At 37.7% G+C, this 21038-nt stretch overlaps 1 protein-coding gene across 7 annotated transcripts in view; it reads right to left on the bottom strand.

The window, feature by feature from the left end:
• Window positions 1-21038, bottom strand: part of PIR (pirin) — a 97845-nt gene that overhangs the window by 26407 nt on the left and 50400 nt on the right. For 6 of the 7 annotated variants that reach the window (XM_077146355.1, XM_077146354.1, XM_077146359.1 and 3 more), the window contains one exon: window positions 8142-8226. In XM_077146355.1, coding sequence (XP_077002470.1) covers window positions 8142-8226 — 85 coding nt within the window. Of the gene's footprint in view, window positions 1-8141; window positions 8227-20553; window positions 20909-21038 lie in introns of those variants that run through there. The other variant, XM_077146357.1, reaches the window with a different exon arrangement.

Below are 21038 nucleotides of genomic sequence, written 5' to 3'. Positions count from 1 at the left end.
GTGAATTTTCTATACATACCCCCTAAAAACCCTTTCATGACTCCCTTTTCTCCCAGGACAAGCCTGAACTAACTGAGATGCTTCAGCCTTACATAACTTCTCGAACATTATCCTCCTCTCCATATTTAATTTTAAACCGGCAAAACCCTTCCTGGGGAAAGGAAGAAGGATGAAGCAGTAGCGAACTTTAGAGGTGGCCTCGCAGTGTTGGTGTCATGGAAAACAAACCAACTAAGTAGCCACAAAACAGCAAATAAAACAAACACACATGATTACGGGCAGAAGTGGAGGTTTAAAATCACCTGTGGAGAGATTTAAGCCAAGACTTTTTAATCTCTTGGAGCCTATTTTCTTTTTTGTAAAATAAGGAAACGATATGCACAGCACAGGGCTGTTATGATGATCAAGTGGCATTGGGGAATGTGGACACACACACACACACAAACATTCTACCTACACAAATGGCACTTAGTAGATGTTTAGTAAATGTCAGTTCCCTTTCCAGCCCCTTCCTTCTATTTCCACTCTTCTCTGAGAAAAGAAAACTGAGGTTGCAGTGGCTGCCATGGAAGCTCCTCATGAGGTTGCAATCTGGGCCAGAGAGAGGCCATCACTACAGAGATGGCCCCACTGCCCCCCACTGAACACCCACCCCCCACAACACTGAGTCAACTGATCTCCTCTGGGGTTGCACTATATAATGAGCAAAGCTTAGCAGGGTCACCGTTCCCCAAAACGTGGCCAACAGATCCTTTCTGTCCTCTTGAAGCACCTTGTGACACTTAGGATGCTGTCTGTGTCCCATGGAACACTGCAGTTGAGAACTGGTGACATAAATTGGGCTTTCTGATTTTGTAGCACTCGACAGTTTACTACATGATCTATAAGCTTGTCAAAAACAAGCAGTTAACCCCTATCTTGTAACTAAAGATAAACAGCTAATGAAAGATGACAATTTTGCAATTATGCAATCTGGAAAAGAGGCAGGTTATTATATGAACTTCTGTGGGAATTCCATCCAACAAAAACAAAAGCAAGTCCGTTTTGCCATATTTGATGAGTGACATCAATAATAAAATGTTCAACAAGATTGCACTAAAAGGTACACACAAAAAGACAGTTGAGAGAACTGGCTTTCCAGAGCAAGATATACTTAGAATGTGTTTCCCACATTAAACTATCATACTATGCTTTGTGTTTATAACCTTCAGAGCTGCCTCTAAAGACCCTATATTTTAAACAAGAACCACCGCCTCCTCCAAGACAACCTACATCAGAGACTAATAGAGAACCTAAGAAATAAATGAAATGTACTGTTCTAAACAAGAAACGTATGAGCAGCATAAGCTCTTTGGAATGCAAACTCTCAGAAGACAGTCTTCTGTGTACCCAGAACATAGCCTGGCCCACAAGAGGACAAACTGTGCTGATAATTTTCTTTCTAATAAAATAGCAAGAAAACAAAACATATTATCATACCTTGGAAGGTTATTCTTCTTTTTAGAGACTAAGTCTACCAACAAGCATTTAATGTGATAATTTTTTAGCTAAATTAATAAATGCTACTATTATTTCTTGGCTTCATTTGAACAAAGAGTCTCTTAAAATGTACGTTATTCACAATTGATTTTTCATTGCTCAGAATAATCCAGAAAATAATTTAAACATACAGATATACGTATAAAATTACATTTAGATCTGTAAAACAGAAACTATTTCAAACATTTATACTTAGAGGGAAGTGAAGTTTATGGACATTTAAGAACTAAACTAAACTGAATTTTAAGGATTAAATAATGAGTTCAGAAAATAATAGAAACCTAAAATAAGCAAGGAATGTCATAAAATCCCTAACATTATTAAATGGACATATTTAGACATCAGATGGTTTCTAAAAGAAAAAAATTTAAATAGCATGTAGAAAACATAAATAAAAACCACTATTAAAACTGAAATATGTTGAAATTCTTAGAACAGTTTCTTAAATTACATTGACCATCAATTTAATCTGTTCTCTCCTGAAGATGATATAACAGAAAAACACAATACAATTTTCAAACTCATGAGATGGTACATTTAAAAACTTTTTAAAAACCTTTATTTTTTAACCAATCTGCAAAATCTTAGGTTTATTTAGAAAATGCCCATGGGACTGCTGTAGGATAATGGTCACTAAAGGTCCATTAATTCATTCAGTGCAGGACAAGATGGTAGTTCAGAGCCACAGCTAATGTTAGACTGTGTGCGTTAGAATTTCAGACCCAACATTCACAATTTAGGTGACCTTGAATCAGAGACTTAACCTCTTTGTATCTCAGCTTCCTCGTCTGAAAAATGGGATAATCCTATTTCTACCCAAGGGGTTGTGAGGATCATATGTGTCAACATAGGTACAGTTCTTAAAGCAGTACCTGGCAAACAGCAGACACTTGGTATTAGCCGTGATTATTATTATTACTACAGGATGATTCTGTGAACTGTGAAATCCTGAAAATGTTCATGACATGCCAAAAGTAGATTTTTGGCATTTTTTTAAAGCCTCATTTAAAAAATAATGAAATTGTATCTCTGCATGACTCTATACATGAATATTCATTCCAAGCAGAGCAAGTACGTCAGTATGAAAGGCAAACCAACAAAGCACACATAACATAGAGAATAGTTTTATGATTTTTGGTTAGAAAAAGATTATTATAGAAACCACAGAAAACACTAACCATTAAGGAACACACAGAAAGACACATTTTAGGATTTTTAGTTATTAAAAACAGAAAAAATGGCATAGAAAAGTGAAAATCAAGGCAAAAATGAGAGGATAAATGCAAAACAAATAATTGACAATGAGTAGTTTTCAGCATATGTAAGGAGCTCCTACAAGGGCAGTTCAGTCATAGAGTTCTCCCAGGAGAACAGAGTTCGATTCCCAGCCCATGCACTTGCCAAACCAACAAACAAGCAAACAAAAAATCAACAAAACAAAAATTCAACAAATGGTACTGCAATAAGGGGATATTCACATGAAAAAGAATGAAATGTGACCACTGCCATACAGTATACAAAAACAAAAAATAAAAAAATAGAGCGCTCCTACAAATAAGAAAGAAACAGACATTCCACCCAAAGGAAAACAATATGAAACAGCTTATGTCGGTTTGAAAGGATTATGTACCCTAGAAAAGCCATGTTTTAATCCTGATCCATCTTGTGGAGACAGCCGTTTCCTCTAATCCTTATTCAACACTCTGCTTTGGAAACTTGATTAGGTTATCTGCACGGAGATGTGACACACTCAATTGTGGGTATTAACCTTTGATAAGAGGGAGATGTAACTTCCCCCATACCAGTGGGTCTTGATTAGTTTACTGGAATCCTTTAAAAGAGGAAACATTTTAGAAAAAGCTCGAGAGCCAGGAGAGCCCATGCAGCCAGAGTCCTTTGGAGCTGAAGAAGGAAAATGCCCCCGGCGGAGCTTCCTGAAATAAGAAGCCGGGAGAGAAAGCTAGCAGATTTCTCCAAGTGGCCTTTCAGCTGAGAGAAAACCCCAAACTTCATGGGCCTTTCTTGAGTGAAGGTAACCTCTTGTTGGTGCCTTAATTCAGACATCTTCATAGTCTTGCCTAAATTTGGACATTTTCACAGCCTTAGAAGTGTAAATTTGTAACTTATTAAATTCCCCTTTTAAAAAGTTGTTCTGTTTCTGGTATATCACATTCTGGCAGCTAGCAAACGAGAACACAGCTCTCTGGGCAATTTTATATGTTCAAGTCTATCACTGCTCTGAAGACTACTTGATTAATGTCTGTAACTATTATGTGTATATTCCAAGTCTGAAGGGTACTGTGATTGGATAGTCTCCGGTAGGTAGAGAACTTTGCACAAAACTACACAAATTAAATCATTACTCTATGTAGTAAATACAATCAGTCTTTGCTGTTCTCTGAAAATCTAAAATTCCATAGGAATCATTCATATTGGGGGCATTCTCCTTCAAAAGAAGATAACAACTCTGAAATGACATTTAGGCAGAACCTCTGAGGAAAACTCACCATGTATTTCTCCAGCCTTACTCAAATCATTACATTAAAAAAATCCCAAGTAAAAGAAAAAAAATCACTATCTTGTTTTTGAGTCATGGCCATATGGAAAACCGTGAGATACCTTGTTCCAAGATCAATCCCAAGTGTAGCAGATTGAAATCTACAATATTCCCCTTGATCCCCACTCTCCTAGTATTACACCCTGTGGAATCCACTTTTCCCGAGTCTGGGCTGCATCTAGTGACTTGCTTCTCATCAACAGAATAAGCAAAAGCGATGGGATGCTACTTCCGAGACTAGGTTACGTTTAGACTCTGGCTTCCGTGGTGCTTTCCCTCTTTTGCACTTCTGCTTGCTCACTCTGATGAAGCCAGCTGCCATGTGCTGAGCTGCCCCATGGAGTGGCCCATGTGACAAGGAACTGAGAGCAGACTCCAGCCATAAACCCTCAAGGAACTGAATCCTGCCAGCACCCATGAGTGCAGGCTGGAAGTGGAGCCTTCCCACTAGAGCCTGGGGATGCCTGCAGCCCTGGCCAACACCATGACCGCAGCTTTGTAGGGGGTCTCTGGGCCAGAGGATTCAACTAAGTGGTGAGTCACTGTGAGATAATAAACATTGGTTTAAGGCACTGGGCTTTGGGGTAATGTGTTATGCAACAATATATATAACCAATACAATAAGATGGATTTAAATATATGCTAATCTGATTTATTGAGTAGTTACTGTGTGTGTAGCAGTAAGATCTACTTTTTAAATCAAATGAGGACGATGTGGCTCCTTTCCTTTTACTCTTTCTATGAAGGTAAACACAGAAGCAAAAATATGTCAACAGTATTTAAAAAGGTGTATTAGTTTCCTATGGCTCTTATAACAAATTACCACAACTTGGTTGCTTAAAACAACAAAAACTTACTATCTTACAGCTCTGGAAGTCAAAAATCCTAGAATGGATCTCACTGGGCTAAAATTCAGGTGTCAGCAGGGCTATGTTCCTTCTGGAGGCTCTAGGGGGAATCCATTTCCTTGCCTTTTGTAGCTTTTAGAGGCTGTTCCTATTACTTGGCTTGTGACCTTCTATTTTCAGAGCCAGCAATCTCACTGCTCTGACCCCCGCTTCCATTCCCATCTCCTTCTCTGATTCTGATTCTCCTGACCCCCTCCTTCAGTTGCATTATCCAGGATACTCTCCCCATCTCAAGATTCTTAACTTAATCACATCTACACTGTTCCTTTTGCCATAGTCATCGGTTCTGAGAACTAGGAGTCCATTGTTCTACCTATCACACAGAGCTAGACTATGTGTTCCCTAATGAAATGTTGTTTATTGATCTACATATACTAGACAGAAAAGTGAAAAGGTCAGAGAAGAGTAGGGAGATTCAGAAAATTGAGTCTTCCTATACCACAACAGTTCTCCATTTTAGCATTCCAGAGCATTCTTTCAAATACCTAGCAGTAGAGATGCTGTGAAGAAAGACGGAGAAAACAAACGGAGTGGCTGGTGATGGCCAAACTCTGATACAGTCCATCAGTAGATGAAGGGGGCATGAGGACTAGAAGGCACAAATTTCTTGGAAAAGATTGATATTTTCCTAGAAATACAGATTTATGTTCTTAATGAATGATAACAGTATTATCTGTATATCACTTTATAGCAGGAAAAGTCAGATTGCCTCGCAAGATATGGTAAACTCACTGCAAAAAAACACAACTACTTATTCTTATTTTAGCCAAGAGCTAACATGAAAAACATGTGGCCAATGTGAAAGGAATCTGGTAATGTCAGAGACCTGACAAATTGGATTCTTTGTAAGTGATGCACAGTCCAGCTCAATTCCTGATATCAACTACCTTCCAAAAACATCACTGCATGAAACATCTGTTTTCTGCAAGATTAGCACAACTCAAGAGAAACATGCCTAGCCTGAAGGAAATAAAGAGATGGTAAAAATCGATTTCAATACTATTTATGGGAAGGAATTCAGAAAAGCCTACACATTTCAAAGAATATTTGAGACAATAAAGGACCCAAATACAATCAATTTAGACAGTCCTTGGAGTTTATAATGGAATTTGACCTGGAAAGATGGTATTAAAAAAAAAAAAGGCAAAGGGTGACCTTGACTTCCAACTACTCCATATTAAAATTTACACAGCATAAATTTATCAGCTAACATGTCTGATTCCAGGCAGCAAGGACTATCAAATCTGTAAATAATAAGTGTCTCGAATTAATTGTTTGTCTGACACTGGAGCAGGAAGCCTCAAACTTTGGATTTGTCAGCTGATACAAACATGGAATGAGTGTGTATGTGTGCATGCACACATGCACATGTTTGAGAGAGAGCACACAAGAGAGTGCACACTGTAACTGGAAGGCATGTCTTGGAGGAGACAAGTTATTTTCTTTCACAGCTGGGCTTATAACCAACTTCTTTAAAGTGGGTTTATAGTAATCCAATGAAAAAGGTACATTTCTGAGCAATGTACTTTTTTTTGTAAGCTTCCAAAAATGTATTTGAAAACAATGCTCAGTTTTAAGTTCCTAAGGACAAAACAAAATAGAAGCACAGCTTTCCAAACTGACATATTGCATCCTCTCATGAGGTGGCAGATGAGTGTACAGCAAATACTAATACAAGCCATAACTTCCTGTTGGTGGAGCTGTGGTGAAATTGGTGCTCTCATACAGTACACATGGAAAGTGTGACTGCCTTTTGAGATCACAATATGACAATGTCCTTTAAAATTAAGCATGCATATATGTTTTGATGATCCCCAGATGGAAGGACATATGTGCAAGAGTGTTCACTGCAGGCCCGTCTGCAGCAGCCAAATGCTAGGAACAAAGTGAGTACCCATTGATGGGGGCATGACTCATATTGGATGGGAAACCCGTGGCATCAAATAGCACCATTAAAAAGAGCCATACAAAAAAGAAATATGGGCACAGGATATAATGAGACAAGCTACAGAAAAAGCAACATAAGAGGATAACAATTTGGGGGGAAATAAAATTCACTAACAATAAAAACTACAAATTTTCAATGAAAAAGGAAAAGAGCTATACAAGTAGACTGGAAAAGATTTCTAGGAGGTATCATTCAATCAGAAAAGCAAGGTGCCGAGAAAGCATTAAAAATATGATTCCATTTAAAAAGGCAATTACCAAATAACCCTGTACAGGTGCAGATTTACATGTATGTGTGTGTGTGTGTGTGTGTGTGTGTGTGTGTGTGTGTGTGTATATATATACATGTATATATGTATGTCAGTACAAAAAAACAAATTTGGAGAAAAATGTGGGAAGATAAAATTCAAGGACAAATCTGGGATATAGCCCAGGTCTGGGACATATATCTATAGGATACCAATATGGGTGGATAAGGGAGGGAAGCAATAATGAGCACTGTACCACAAAATTAAAGCATATATGCTATCATGATTATTTGCTATAAAATCAGGTATAAGTGGTAGGTATATGCTTAAGTTAATTAACTGAAAAGATTTTCTGTACTTAAAATTGCCAGGATGACAAAACAAAGAAGAGAATATGGGTTCATGGGTGATTCCTAATCACTTTGGATATGACCACTTCTAAAAAATAAAATTGGTCTTAAATACTTCAGAGTTTTCTAATTATTCTTTAGATTCAAATGTCCACTTCAAAGTGAATTCTCCATACCAACACCTGGATCCAGTAATCCTTGTATTTCAATTGGGCATTCACTTGTTTGTTAAGTGATGTGGGGCTGAACTGGCCCCAAGAACACTATGTGTCAGCAGAGGCTTGGAATTCAGGAGACAGGACCTGTCCAGGAAGTCTTCCTGTGGCCCTGTGCCAGTGATTGATCTCTGGGGCCTCTGTGTCCACCCCTATAAAATGAGGGTATGGCCTGGACACTCCAGCCTGAACTCTCTCTGATTTCTTCCTGATTTTCTTAACTTGAAAGACCCCTGCCGTACTTGCTAATTAATCTCATATTCCCCCAGCTATTCATAGAACTTTGGGCAGAGGCTAGGAAACAAGCACATTCCAAAGAAAGCAACTCCTTGTTTTAGCCGGAAATGACCATAACCCCCAAAGTCCATCCATCATACCTTTAGGAATTGGCTGGGAATGCTTTGCTCCTTGGTCCAATGTAAAGTCCAAATATAAGGTTGGTGTGCGAGTGTAAATCTTGGACTGAAAAGAAAAAAGAATCATTAGTATTTTTCCAAGAATAAGGTTCTCCTCTATTTCACCTAGGCCCTTCTGTAATTGGCTTGGGGCCTAGAACCTCATTTGAAATTAAACACTAAATAATTAATTTAAATTAAATGCTAAAGAAATTAATTATTTAAAAGCCAGATACTAATTTAACAATTTATTTACATTAAATTAATTGAAACAAAGACTAAATACTAAATGAAAGCTGGGGCTGGGCTGCAAATAGAGTCCCTTCTAAAGAATCTTAGTCTAAGAGTTAGCTGTCCCCTACCCCCAGCCTTACACTATGGTTGACAAATTAACTGCAGGTTGACAGTTGTCTCCTTATATCTACTTCTCAAATATGGTTGGGTATAAATATTTTACTGGCCAACCGTTGACCCAACTTTCTCACTTCCAGTCTTCCCCTTGATATGTTAGGTTATCTCACATCTACACGTATGCTTCTTTCCCAGGATGCAATAAAGTCATTTTCATTCTGAAATTCAAAGAGGTGGCCTGGAAATATTTTAATTTTTTTCTTACTTGGCCCTTTTGCAAAAAAAAAAGTTGCCCACCACTGCTGGTTTGAAAAATCTATAACTCAAAAATACAGGAAAAGCAAACCTTTGCAGTATTTCCCATTGTAAACAGAGGCTTTGCTTCTATCGACATTTAAACAGAGACTATGACTAAATCCTGGGCATGGAGCAAAATCCAAGGGATTATCACTGTTGCTACAAACTTTATGATGTCTCATTATTAATTGCAAAGCCCCTGGGTTCTGTTCTATTTTTTTTTTAACTTAAAAACACACGTATTCAAATATATAAGATTCCACAAGGGTTCCATGCACTAGAGTAACTTTACAGAAACCTACAACCTCCAGATGGGTCCCTGGTCCAGATAAATTCTGAAACCTAGCCCAGCATCTCCAGAACATCAGATAGTTCCATCTTCCTACTCCATATTAGTGACAGACCTTTCCAGTATCAAAAATTTAGAATTGCCATAGCCCAAACAACCCCAATGAGAGGTACGAAAAGATCAAAGGTGATGGTGGAATTATACATAGAAGAGGACTTAACAAATGAATATGAATGCTGAATCATTAAATTGATATCTCTTTTAGTCTCCAGCATTTTAGAGCAGCTAGAAGTAAAAACCTAAAATTGTGAAAATGTAACTCATGTCAAACTCTGAAATATGTTCTGCAACTAATTGTGGTGTTGTGCTTTGAAATTTATAGCTTTTTTGTATATATGTTATTGTTCACAAAACAAGAAGTTGATTGTGATGATAAAAAAGTATTTAAGCCCTCTAGCCTCCTATATTCAGGGACAGCTAGAAGGAAAAATATGAGAGGATCGTATGGTAGCCCATTACAAACTCTGGGATATGTCCTGTAACTACTTTTTGAAGAGTGGTTTGAAAAGTATTGCTTTTTTATTTCTCCGCTTTGTATATATATTATACTATACAATAAAAAGAGCTAAAACAATAACAACAACAACAAAAAACACACGTATTCAACTAGGGTAGCTTTCCTGAAATCTACAATATTCAGATGGGCCCCTGAACCAGATAAGTCCTGAAACGCAGAGGGGGCAGCCTCTCCAGAACATCAACTAGTTACATCCCCATCCCATATTATCAACAGTCTCCTCCAACATGAAAAAGTTAGAATGGCCATAGCCCAAATACCCCTAAAGAGTGGGTGTAAGAGCAAAGATGATGGTGGAGTTATACAGAGAAGGTAAGGTTTAACAAATAAGTATGATTGTTGAATCATTAAATTGATATCTCTTTTAGTCTCCAGTATTTTAGAGCAGCTAGAAGTAAATACCTAAAATTGTAGAATTGTAACCCATCTCAAACTCTGAAATCTGTTCTACAACTAATTATTGCAATGTACTTTGAAATTTATTGCTTTATTGTATATACGTTATTTTTCAAAAAAAATAAAAAGAGAAGGAAGAGTATAATAGAGAAGAGAAGATTTAACAAATTAATATGACTGCTGAATCAATATACTGATATTTCTTTTGGTCTCCAGTGTCTTGGAGCAATCAGAAGAAAAAACGAAAAATTGTGGTACTGTAACCCATACCAAACTTTAAAAGTTGTATAACTACTTGTAAAATGTACTTGGAAATTTATTGTTTTTTTGTACATATGCTGTTTTTCACAATTTAAAAAGTGGAGGAAAAAAAACCACACACATTCAGATGAAAAAGCAGGTAATACCAAGTTTAGCAAGGATGTGGAGTAACTGGAACTTTCACATGCTGCTGGTGGGATTGAAATTCGGTACAACTTTGGAAAATTGCTTGGCAGTATTAAAGCATGGATGTGTATATGTACAACCTATAGCTATATGCATAACCTATAACCAACTCCTAGGTGTATATCCAACAAAAATATGAATATGCCCAAGAATTGTAAATAGTGGTGCTATCAGTAATAGGCCCAAACTGGAACTATCCCAAATGCCATTTAACAAAAGGATGGATAAATGAATTGTAATATATATGTATTCACTGGAAGACTATATAGCAAGGAGAATAAAGGAACCACAACTACATACAACGCAGATGAATCTCCCCAAGCATAATACTGAGTGAATGATGGCAAACACAGAACATACACTGGATGATTCCATTTTTATAAAATTCAAAACAAAGCAAAATGAATGTATCAAAATTAGGTGTCAGCAGTCACAAAAATGGTTATCTTGGGAAGGTTATTACCTGGAAGGAGCTTTAAAGGGAGCTTCTGGGGCATGATAATGTTCTGTTTCTTGACCTGGCTGCTGGTTTCATGTCTGTGTCTATGTTATGTTTTAATAAAAAGCTTACTTTTAAAACAATGCACATGCAAACAGACAAAAAGAGAGAATGTGGAGCCCAGAATTTGTTACTCTCTTTGGTGAAGGCACCATTTTACAGATAATGGTTATGTAAGCTCCATGAGGACATGGACACACCTGCCTTTTTCACCATGAATCAGCCCACGGTGCCGGTCACACAGATGATGTTCAATAAGTATTTGTGGAATGATGTTTCATAATGGAAACTCCCATGTACAATAATACATCCATTTATAGTACACATAGCGTATTCGTCCATATCTTTACCTAGATGTGGCAAAATGTCTCTTCAAGACAGGAGAATTTGGTATGATCAAAGCGTGTTTCTATACCTTTAATTTTGAGATAGAGAATTATAAATAATGCTATCAAAAGATTTTATTTCCCTTTCCTATGAATCTTATGTATTGAAGCTGTAGTCTTTAAAATAGTCTGGTAGGTGGTTTTACAGGCTTAAAATGTCAACCTACATCAAGACAGCCTATTACCCTGCGCAGACATAAATGAAACCAAAAACACCTGTGCTACCAAGTGCACCCTGAGGCCAAAAAGTCACACTCATCCTGAAGAGCCTGAAACATAAATAAAACAAAGACAGCACATACAGGACACAGGACATGCATTATTAGGTATCTAAGGTACCATCTGGAAAGAGGCTGGCTTTGACTGATGAAACTTCTAAAATTACCTCCAGGATGATCAAGAGTAACCGTCACATAATATTGGATGACTCCTCTGCTTGGGAAATATTTTGTTCTCTACAAAAGAGCATCCCTACTTGGTTGAAGCACCTTTTACAACCCTCACCTCAGTGCCAGATGCACTATCCCTGCCTACGGGGAGGAGATTAATCCCAAAGAGGTCCTTGGTTTAGTTTTTACTAGCCTTCTCCCAGAATGTTTTCATAAAAATAGTTTTGAACTAGAAACCCCCCGGAGTTTTTGATGCTAGTATTGCCTTCTGTGCTGATGAGCAAAGCACTTTTCTTGTTCTGGGCTTAGTGCTCCCATATGAAAACCTCACAGGGCAGGGGGTGGGGAATAGTCTCTGATGTTTAAGCCTGTTTTGGTTCTGAAATTCTGAGTCACAGAATTAACGTTTTCATTCAGACTAGAGATGGACAGAAGTGGGGGCAGGCAACTAAGGCTGTGAGGAGAGACTGGGGGCTGTGAGCTAAGTTGCCCAACATTCACCCCTCAACCTCAATCAGCAGTTCTGCCCTGCTGGCTGGTTCTTTTTCTTCCTGCCTCTAACTTCAGAAAACAGTATTCGGCCTCCTTAAGACTGGAACCATACAGAGGAAGAGAGGCAGGGAAGGAAGGGGGGAGAGAGAGAGCTCTGTATTCATTTAAAAATTTTTAAACAGGTACCAATTAGAGACTTTTATAAAGCACACATATATCCTATTGTTTTATAGTATAAAAAGGGCTAAAGAGAAAATTTTAATTCATTTTCAGGGTGTTTTTCACAACATCTATAGCTGAAAATAGAACTGAGACTCCAGGATCCTTCTTTTTAAATTGAAAATCAGGTCATTCAAGGTTTAGATACAACACATTTCCTGAAAAAACAACTCCCTCAAAATTCAAAACAAACCTAAATGTATATTATTCTATTTTAGAATAGAATGAGACAAAACTCAATTTGAAAGCTCTTTCTGTGAGTATGTGTATACACACACTAATGTATATAATATTTTGAAAAGCAGACAGGTTTTTTTTTTAACTGCTATCTTTCAGGGTAGCTCTGGAGAAATAGCACATGTAAACTATGTTCATTTATCTCAAAAATAGTAACATCAGTCTTGAATGCACTTTGAGCAAAGCTGGATTTAATTTTTCTATCACACACACTGCTGATTTGTAATCAGAAAGAAATATGGCCACTAGGCATGTTTTTTCCTGTTGTTTTTTTAAGTTTTATGTATAGTATTAAATTATTAATAGCTTTTCAAAATGGAATGAGAATTTAACTAAACATATCATTCTTTTTTGGTTAAAACTTAACTATCAATGTACCCATTTCCACAGGATTTTAATAAATTGGTCTATACCAACCTAAGATAAAACACTCCTCTACAAATCTGTTTCAACATGAGCAGAACTAATGTGTTTAAATTCCACTGGTAAAAGGTTTTGTTTCTCCTTTTCATTTTTGTGCACACAATTAATAGTGCCTGTACTGGTACTAAGATCCAAAGCCATCCTTCTATTGTCTTTCTTCCCATCTTATAATTCTGTGTGAAAACTCTTTAGGAAACTCTCCTTTAAAGGTTTTAGTTTGTATGTGAAAAGCCCAGCGGCTTAAAATCTTATTGTTTAAATATCACACAGGGAAAGCTTCTAGAAGGTAAGTAATGTGACACCTCATAAGAGGTTAAGGGTAAATGTTGGCAAAATTACAACAGCAGGGGTGCTACCAAATCCAGGAAAACCTTGTCTCTCTTTCTCTATAAATATGTCAGAAGTAAACCCTTAATAAGTCTCCGTCTCAGACACCACTCTAATAATGACCACAAAACAACCATGACAACACATGGCCTACAAAACCACTTCCTTCCGAACCCCGGCTACCTTCATCTTATATCCTTCAAAGACTTCCCACTTACCCTGGCTTTTAGTCTGATAGCCTTGTCAAGCTGGCTTCCTTCCTCTGCTCTAATTCATAAATATGATCTTAATTAGGAGATGAAATCACTTCCACATGGAAGCCATGTGGTTAAAACACATCTTCCCAAGAAAAAGAGAAGAGCCCAATGTATGACTGCAGTAAAGGAAATGTCAGTCATTGTGACACTGCCTCCCTTTGCACAGATAACTGCAACCCATTTATCCCTGAAGGCTGCTGCTCTGAACACCATGCTGGCCTTCCCTAAATACAAGTGGCAGCAATTTGTAGTCACATGTTGAAACGGTACTAAATGCTTTCACAATTCTTTTTGGGGGCTATTTCAATAAAGTTTTTATGATTTAGTGGTTTTCTCTGTAATGAATGCATGCAAGGTCTTAAACCTACTATATGTGGTTTAAGCACATTATTCTAACTGTATACACGAGTGCCAATCCTCAATATCCTGTAAGAGAAAGACATCGCGTTTCTATCTGTTCATGGGCCTCAGTCCTCATTTTGGATCATCCCCCTGGTGCTGGACATTATGCTGTATGTTTTTCTGTTTCACACTTTTTTGGTTTTTCTGGCATGTGCAGGTTCTGGGAATCGAAACCATCTCCCGCATCGCAGGTGAGAGTATCACTAACTTTTGATGAATTCTTTTGCACATAAATCTTTGATCACACTTCTATCTTTCCCCTTCAAAGCAAAATGATGTGTCTAAAGGCCTGGCCATTTTAAAGAAGTAGCTGTCAGTTTATGGTTAAATGCAAAGTGACCAAAAACAATTTACCAAAAGCAAAATGGTCAACCAGATCATGTGGTTTAAGCAGTCATTTTGCTGAAAATGTCTACTGTCCATCACTGGTTTTCCTAGGCTTGGTAATTTTGCTGTGCTACAGTACAGTTTCAAGCTCTTTATGGGCACTATCAAGGGCTTGTTTTCCAACTAATCCCTTATCATTAAAAACTCAACTCATTCCAACTCATCCCCTACTGTTGGATATTTCAAATTTTTTTCAATGTTTCCTTGTCCTAAACATGAAGAGAAGGATTAGTTGTTGAAAAGAAAAAAAAAAGCAAAAGAAAAATTAAAATCTTTAAAAATATGGACAAAAAGGAAAAGGATAGAAGTTAAACATTTTAGGGTAAGTACCACCTCCATAATAGAAACACCAGTATTTGTAAAACCACTCTCTAGTAATATTTGCTTATGAACAAATCATTTTTGATCAATCATTGTACTGATATTCTTTCATCCAAACTGCTTTGACCAAATCACTTGGTATTCACCTGTAAAAAGTGTCCATCTCATGAAAATGTTGACTCTTTTTTTTTTTTAAATCTTAGCAAAATGTAATAAGCATAAATTGGTTATCTCCATACTCTTCTAATTTGACTATTAGTTTGGGTGATATTTTAATTATTATTAATTTAACAAACACTATTAGATATTATTAGTATACTAAGAATAAGCTTTATATTGATGGTTTGTATGGATCAGGCATTCCTTCACATGAATTAATTATACTACTTACATTTCCTTTTTTATAAACTAACAGCTCATTAATCTATTTGAATAGTTATTCATTACTTCCCTCATTCAACAAATATTGATTGAGAGCCTATTATTTGCATAGTCATTGGATATGACTGACAGTGAATAATAGACCTGCTCAGGCTTTGTTCAGTTACTTTCTAGTGAGGAAGACAATTAAATTAAAAAGTGAAACATAAAATTATTAAATGTGACTCATGCCTCAGAAGAAAGACATAGGGTTTTTTGTAGACATAGGGTATAATAGAATGGGGGAGGGGTAGCATATATAGATATGGAAAGCCTCTCTAGGGTGATCAGATCTAAGTAGAGGCTTGAACGAGATGAACTGGGGGTCAAAAGTTTCTAGCCAATAGAAGAAACCTAGTATGGTATGTGCAAAAGACTTAAAGGAGTAAAGAGCTTGGAGTATTCAACAACTGAGAGGAAAGCAATATGGTGGACACAAAGTGCTTGCTGTAAGGGAGAATGGCTTGAAATGAATTTAGAGAATTAGGAAAGACCCAATCAGGTGTGGGTCATAGTGAGGCATGCAGAATTTCTTTTAAGTATAATGGGAATGGACTGAAGTATGTGAAACAGCAGAGTGACCGGATTTAAGTTTTTATTGTAAAGAGATGGCTTGAGCTGCTGTGTGGAAACCTGGAAGGGAGTAAGATTAGAAGTGAAAGATCTCCTAAATAGGCTGCTGCAGTGGTCAGGCGAAAGCTGGGAAGAGGATGGGAAGAAAAGTAGATAGACTTGAAATAAATTTTGGGAAGAGAAAGGTTTTGCTGATGGCCTGGATGTGGGAGGAGATGAGGGGAGGACAGGAATGATCACCAGGTTTCTACTTTGAGCAGTGGGTGATGGTGCCATTCATTACCATGGCAAAGACTAGAGGGGGAGCAGATCTTTTGTCTGTTATCAAGGCAGGTTGGGGTGGGGGAATAAGAGTTAAATTTTTGCTATTTTAAACTTGACATGCTTAGGAACCAGGCAAATGGAGATGTCAAGTAGGCAGCTGAATATATGAGTCTTCCCAGAGCTCAGAGGTGAGGCTTGTGGTGTGGATATAGATTTGGGAGTTGTCAGCCCATAAATGGTATTTAAATCCATAGCATGGATGATATAACCTAGGGAGATAATGCTCAATAGATGAGAAGAGGACTCAGGACTGAGATTCAGGGAATTCAGGTATTCAGGGATCTGGAAGAGAAAAATATACCTACCTGAGACAAAGGGAGCTGAAAATGAGCATCTGGACACTAGAATGTATTTTCCAAGAGGTCAAAAAAAAGGGAAGAAGGTACTGAGAAAGAGGAAGAGTTAACTTGAAGAAAGAAAGACTTCTGGGTTTGTCTACATGGAAGTAAGTGGTGATCAGTTCCAATGGACTGATGCAGATGGATATTAGGTTGACAGCTTTGAGAAGGTGGGCAAAGTGGAGATAATGTATGTAGACCACTTTTCTGTGAAGTATGGCTCTGAGATGGAGCAGAGAATTGAGGTCAAGGCAGTTTGGAGCTTCTCTTACCAATTTGTATAAGAGATTTTATTTAAAAATAAATTAAGGCTGTTAGCCCTTAGTAATACTTGTAAACAATCTCCCAGCTTGTTTTTGGCCTTTAATTTCATTTATGGAATTTCTGACATGGGTGAGATATACCAATCTTTGCCTTCAATGCTTTTTTAACTTAGGAAGAAACTTGTTCTCTATCCAAAGAATATATAAATGCCGTCTATACTTTTCTCGTTCAAAACTTTTAGCATCTAATTCTTTAATACATATTTTATTTTATTGTAAGTTGTGAGATCAAGAACTAAACTGATTTCTTTTTATAGATGACTAACCAATGGTCTCAGTTCCATTTGCTGACTTACTCTCCCTTTTCCCCCAATTAATGATAATCTTCTTTATAATTATGATTTGACATATATAATAGGGTCTATTTCTGGTAGGTTGTCTTTCTGACCAACACAAGGAAAAGCCTTATTGGCGGGAAACCAGGTATATTCACTTCACTAACTCAGGAGCCCCAATTGATAAAGGGAGATCCAGGAAGTTCATCTTGTCATCCCCCACATGGCTTCCCAATCTCCTCCTTTTCCTTCCACCACCTTCTCACTCTCATGGTCTGTTGGATGTTGTGCTAGGGAAGAACACGCATCAGCACAAACCTATTCCCTCTAGCCCTTGCCCCTCCACCTGCACTCAAGAAAATCACTGCCAGTTCCCATGGCCCCTGCATGGGGAACCATACCTTCCCCTTTTTCATGGAGATCTAAAGGCTTTGAGGAAATGAAAAGACCCAGAGTTTGTGCTCTTAACCAAAAAGTGTATTGGTCCTTACTACTTAGGCACAACCTAATACAAATCAAATTTTACTGAGAGTAGCTTTCCATCAGTGGAAACTTTAAAGACAGAGAGGGTCTAAGAGAAGAGATGGATACTGAATAGAGCAGAAAATCTTGATTGATAGGTAATTTTGCCAAGGAGATGACTTCTTCCTACTTGCCCAGGAATTCATGAGCCATTCCCATCCTGAATAGAGGGTAAGTCCTGGTGCCTTTCATAGGTCTTCAACCCTTTGGTAGATTTGGTCACCTTTTCCATTCCTCAGTGCTGCTGCCAAATAGTAAAGAACTTTCTCTACTCTTGTTTGTGGGTAGACAGGAGGCCGTGATTGATACTATTGGGATCTATTTCAATATCTACTTTATTTAGATGTGTTGGGCAAGAAACTTTCCATTCATTTACCTCTTCCCAGGCTGTCATGAGGTATTAGGATATGAATGAAGTTCTCCGGACAGGCCAGAGTCTAGAATTCCTGACTGATGAGATACTTCGCAAAGCCAACCAAGGACTACTCTTCCTTTTTCTTCTGGCTTTTCTCTTTGAATCAGAATGTCAAGCAGCAGTAGATCTGAGAGATTAGCTCTTCAACTCCACCACTTTATGGATGAGAAAGCTGCAATCCAAATAAGCAAAAAGCCTTTCCCAAGGTCACACAGCTTATTGTGGTCGGAGCCTGGCTCCAAACTCAGTTTTCCTAACTTTTACCCCATTTTATTTGCACATTACCCTTGCCTAATCACACCATTCAACCCTTGTATATAAACCTTCTGGGTAGGTCTCTCTCCATTTGGAGAGTGTCCGATTTCTTTTTCATGGAAGAAAGCATCAAAATGAAAATCTCTCTTTCTGGACTGAAAAGATACCTTTGGTCACTTGTCTGTACAAGCAGTCACCCCTGTCTAGTCATGTTAGAACATCCTGTAAACTATCAAGAAAGAGAAACCTTGTGCCATGATAAATTCCCCCTTAATAAAAAAAAATTGAAGGTTTATATCTACATGAATGTATCATTCCCCAGAGCTCTCTAAAATCTTATCTTTACCAAATAGTTTCCTACATTACATCTTGATGCACTTTCTTGCAAAAACTCTTTAAAACATCCTACTAAATACCAAATGCTGCTAATCAGGACTGAAAATGTTACACAGCCCTGTGAGGAATATTCTAGCATCAGTTAATAGATTTACTGACTCAACCTTGGAGCACATTACCTCTGGACAGGAGATAAGGGATAGGAAGGCCCCTTGTTGACATATTTGGGGGACTTTGTGGTTTTATCATGCCATCGCTTTCACAGGGTTATGGATCGATTGCTTGCACAAGAGATGGGCATTTGTTCTTTCTCTGACTTTAATTTTCCAAAAAAAATTTACAACTGAAACCCAACTTCAGGCAAGGATGCCGATTCAAACAGTGGAGAAATCAAAGTCCAGTTTCACAATTACCATACCTCTGACTAAATTTGAGGACTGTGAGGTCTGTCAACATGTTTATTCCCTTTGTCGGTCTCTCCTCACTGCCTCTCCCATAATTAAAAAGTGAGAATGAGAGGAAATAGAGGGTTGCTGTTTATTAAAAGAATCCTTGAAAAAGGATGCTATAGAGACAGGACTGTAGTACAATTTGGCTATTTCCAAAATTCTTGGCCAGCTGGACTGCTTGATGCTCAAGATTTTATGCAATCCTTTAAGGCTGATAATAGTTTAAAATGTTTTCTGGGCACTCTATTTCTTACCCTATACAAAGTTACTGGCATTCTGCCTAAGAATTCCTTGTCTTCTCTTTGTATAGCACTTCATGTATATGTCAAAATGTGATTACAGGATTTTAATCCTTCCCACAATACCTTTGGCACTGAGGATGGAAATTATTCTCTCCCGCTTCCTATCAGAATTGTTTAAAATAATCAAGAATTCCGAAATCAGAGCACTTTGGATTAGGGACAGAAGTTATTATTTTATTAAAGAGCAATGGCCTGTTCTACACAATGAGGATTGCAAGAATGCTTTAAATAGTGTGGCAGATTTATTTTTCATTTCCTCAAAGGCTTAAAATCCAGGAGAAAGGGGAAGGTATGGTTCCCCACGCAGCAGCCATGGGAACTGGCAGTGATTTTCTTGAGTGTGTGTGGAGGCGCAAAGGGAGAGAGAATGGGTCTGGCCTGATGTGTTTTCTTCTCCAGGGAAAAGCCCAACAGATCATGAGAGTGGGAAGGTAGTGAAGGAAAAGGAAGAGATTGGGCAGCCCTGCGGGGGATTACAACATGGGGCAAACAGTGACCAGAGAGAGATGGAAAATGGAGGAATGACAGAAAAATTTTTCACCTTTCTTCCTCCATTAGAAAGTACAGATGTGTTCAGTGTTCTTAACAGGCTGTTTGGAGACATTAAACATGACCAAACATCTGTTCCTTCTCCCTCACTTTTGCTGCCCTTGGAGTGTACATAATAGGCTCTTTTCCAGAGAATCCAAGTTAAAAGGACTCAAAGAACTGATACAGGTAAAGCACTCAGAATGTCACTGTTCAATACATTTACCATGAGTCACGTGGCTACTGAGTACATGACATGGCTAGCTCGAAAGAAGACATGATATAAGGGCAATTTATACAGTATATTTGAAAGACTCAGTATAAAAAGAATGTAAAATATCTCATCGTTTTTTGTATTTACTATGTTGAAATGATAATATTTAGGTTAAATAAAATATATTTAAAAATTTATTTCACCTGTTTTTTCTTTTTTACTTTTTAAAACATACCTACCAAAAAGTTTTAAATAATTTATGTCATTTGTATTATAGTTTTGGCTTAGCTATGATTTAGAAGGAGGCACACAAAAGATGTTTAGCCATTTTCATTCTCCTTTCCAGAAAGTTCTAGAGATTTGCTGTCATTAAACCTAAAGATACAAAGGAATGAGGAGCAAAAAGAGGACACAGAAAAGGGGAAAGGGCACAAATGTTTATTAGTACCTTCTATGTTGCTAGGTACATCACATAACATACAAATAACTCAAAGACTATGTATATAATATTATCCCTGTTTGGCAGATGAGGAGAATAAGGTTAAAAAAAACAATTCTCCCAAGCCCACAGAGGTATTAAATGACAGAGTTGACATTTGAACCCAGGTCCACTTGACAACACAGCCCATGCTCTTTTCAATCAATCAGACTGTCAAAGGATTGATTTTCAAATGGTACAGTTTTGATGACATCACAGGAAGATTCCTTGGCATGTGTTAGAGCTTCTTAGAATCCCTTAAATCACATTAGAAGCTGGTTCTGGGCACAAATCTCTCTCCCTTAGAGCACACAAATGAAATAGTCATTTGCCGTGGTCCACAGTACACGGTCATTGTAAGTCATAAGAGCCCCTCGTTTCATTGTATTATTGTTTCCCATCACCCCCAGTTTCAATCCCATCTCCCCACA

The sequence above is a fragment of the Tamandua tetradactyla genome, chromosome X, assembly GCF_023851605.1.
Source record: "Tamandua tetradactyla isolate mTamTet1 chromosome X, mTamTet1.pri, whole genome shotgun sequence".
NCBI lineage: Eukaryota > Metazoa > Chordata > Mammalia > Pilosa > Myrmecophagidae > Tamandua > Tamandua tetradactyla.
Note: the sequence above shows the minus strand (reverse complement) of the source record. Positions and strands in the feature narration are given on the sequence as shown.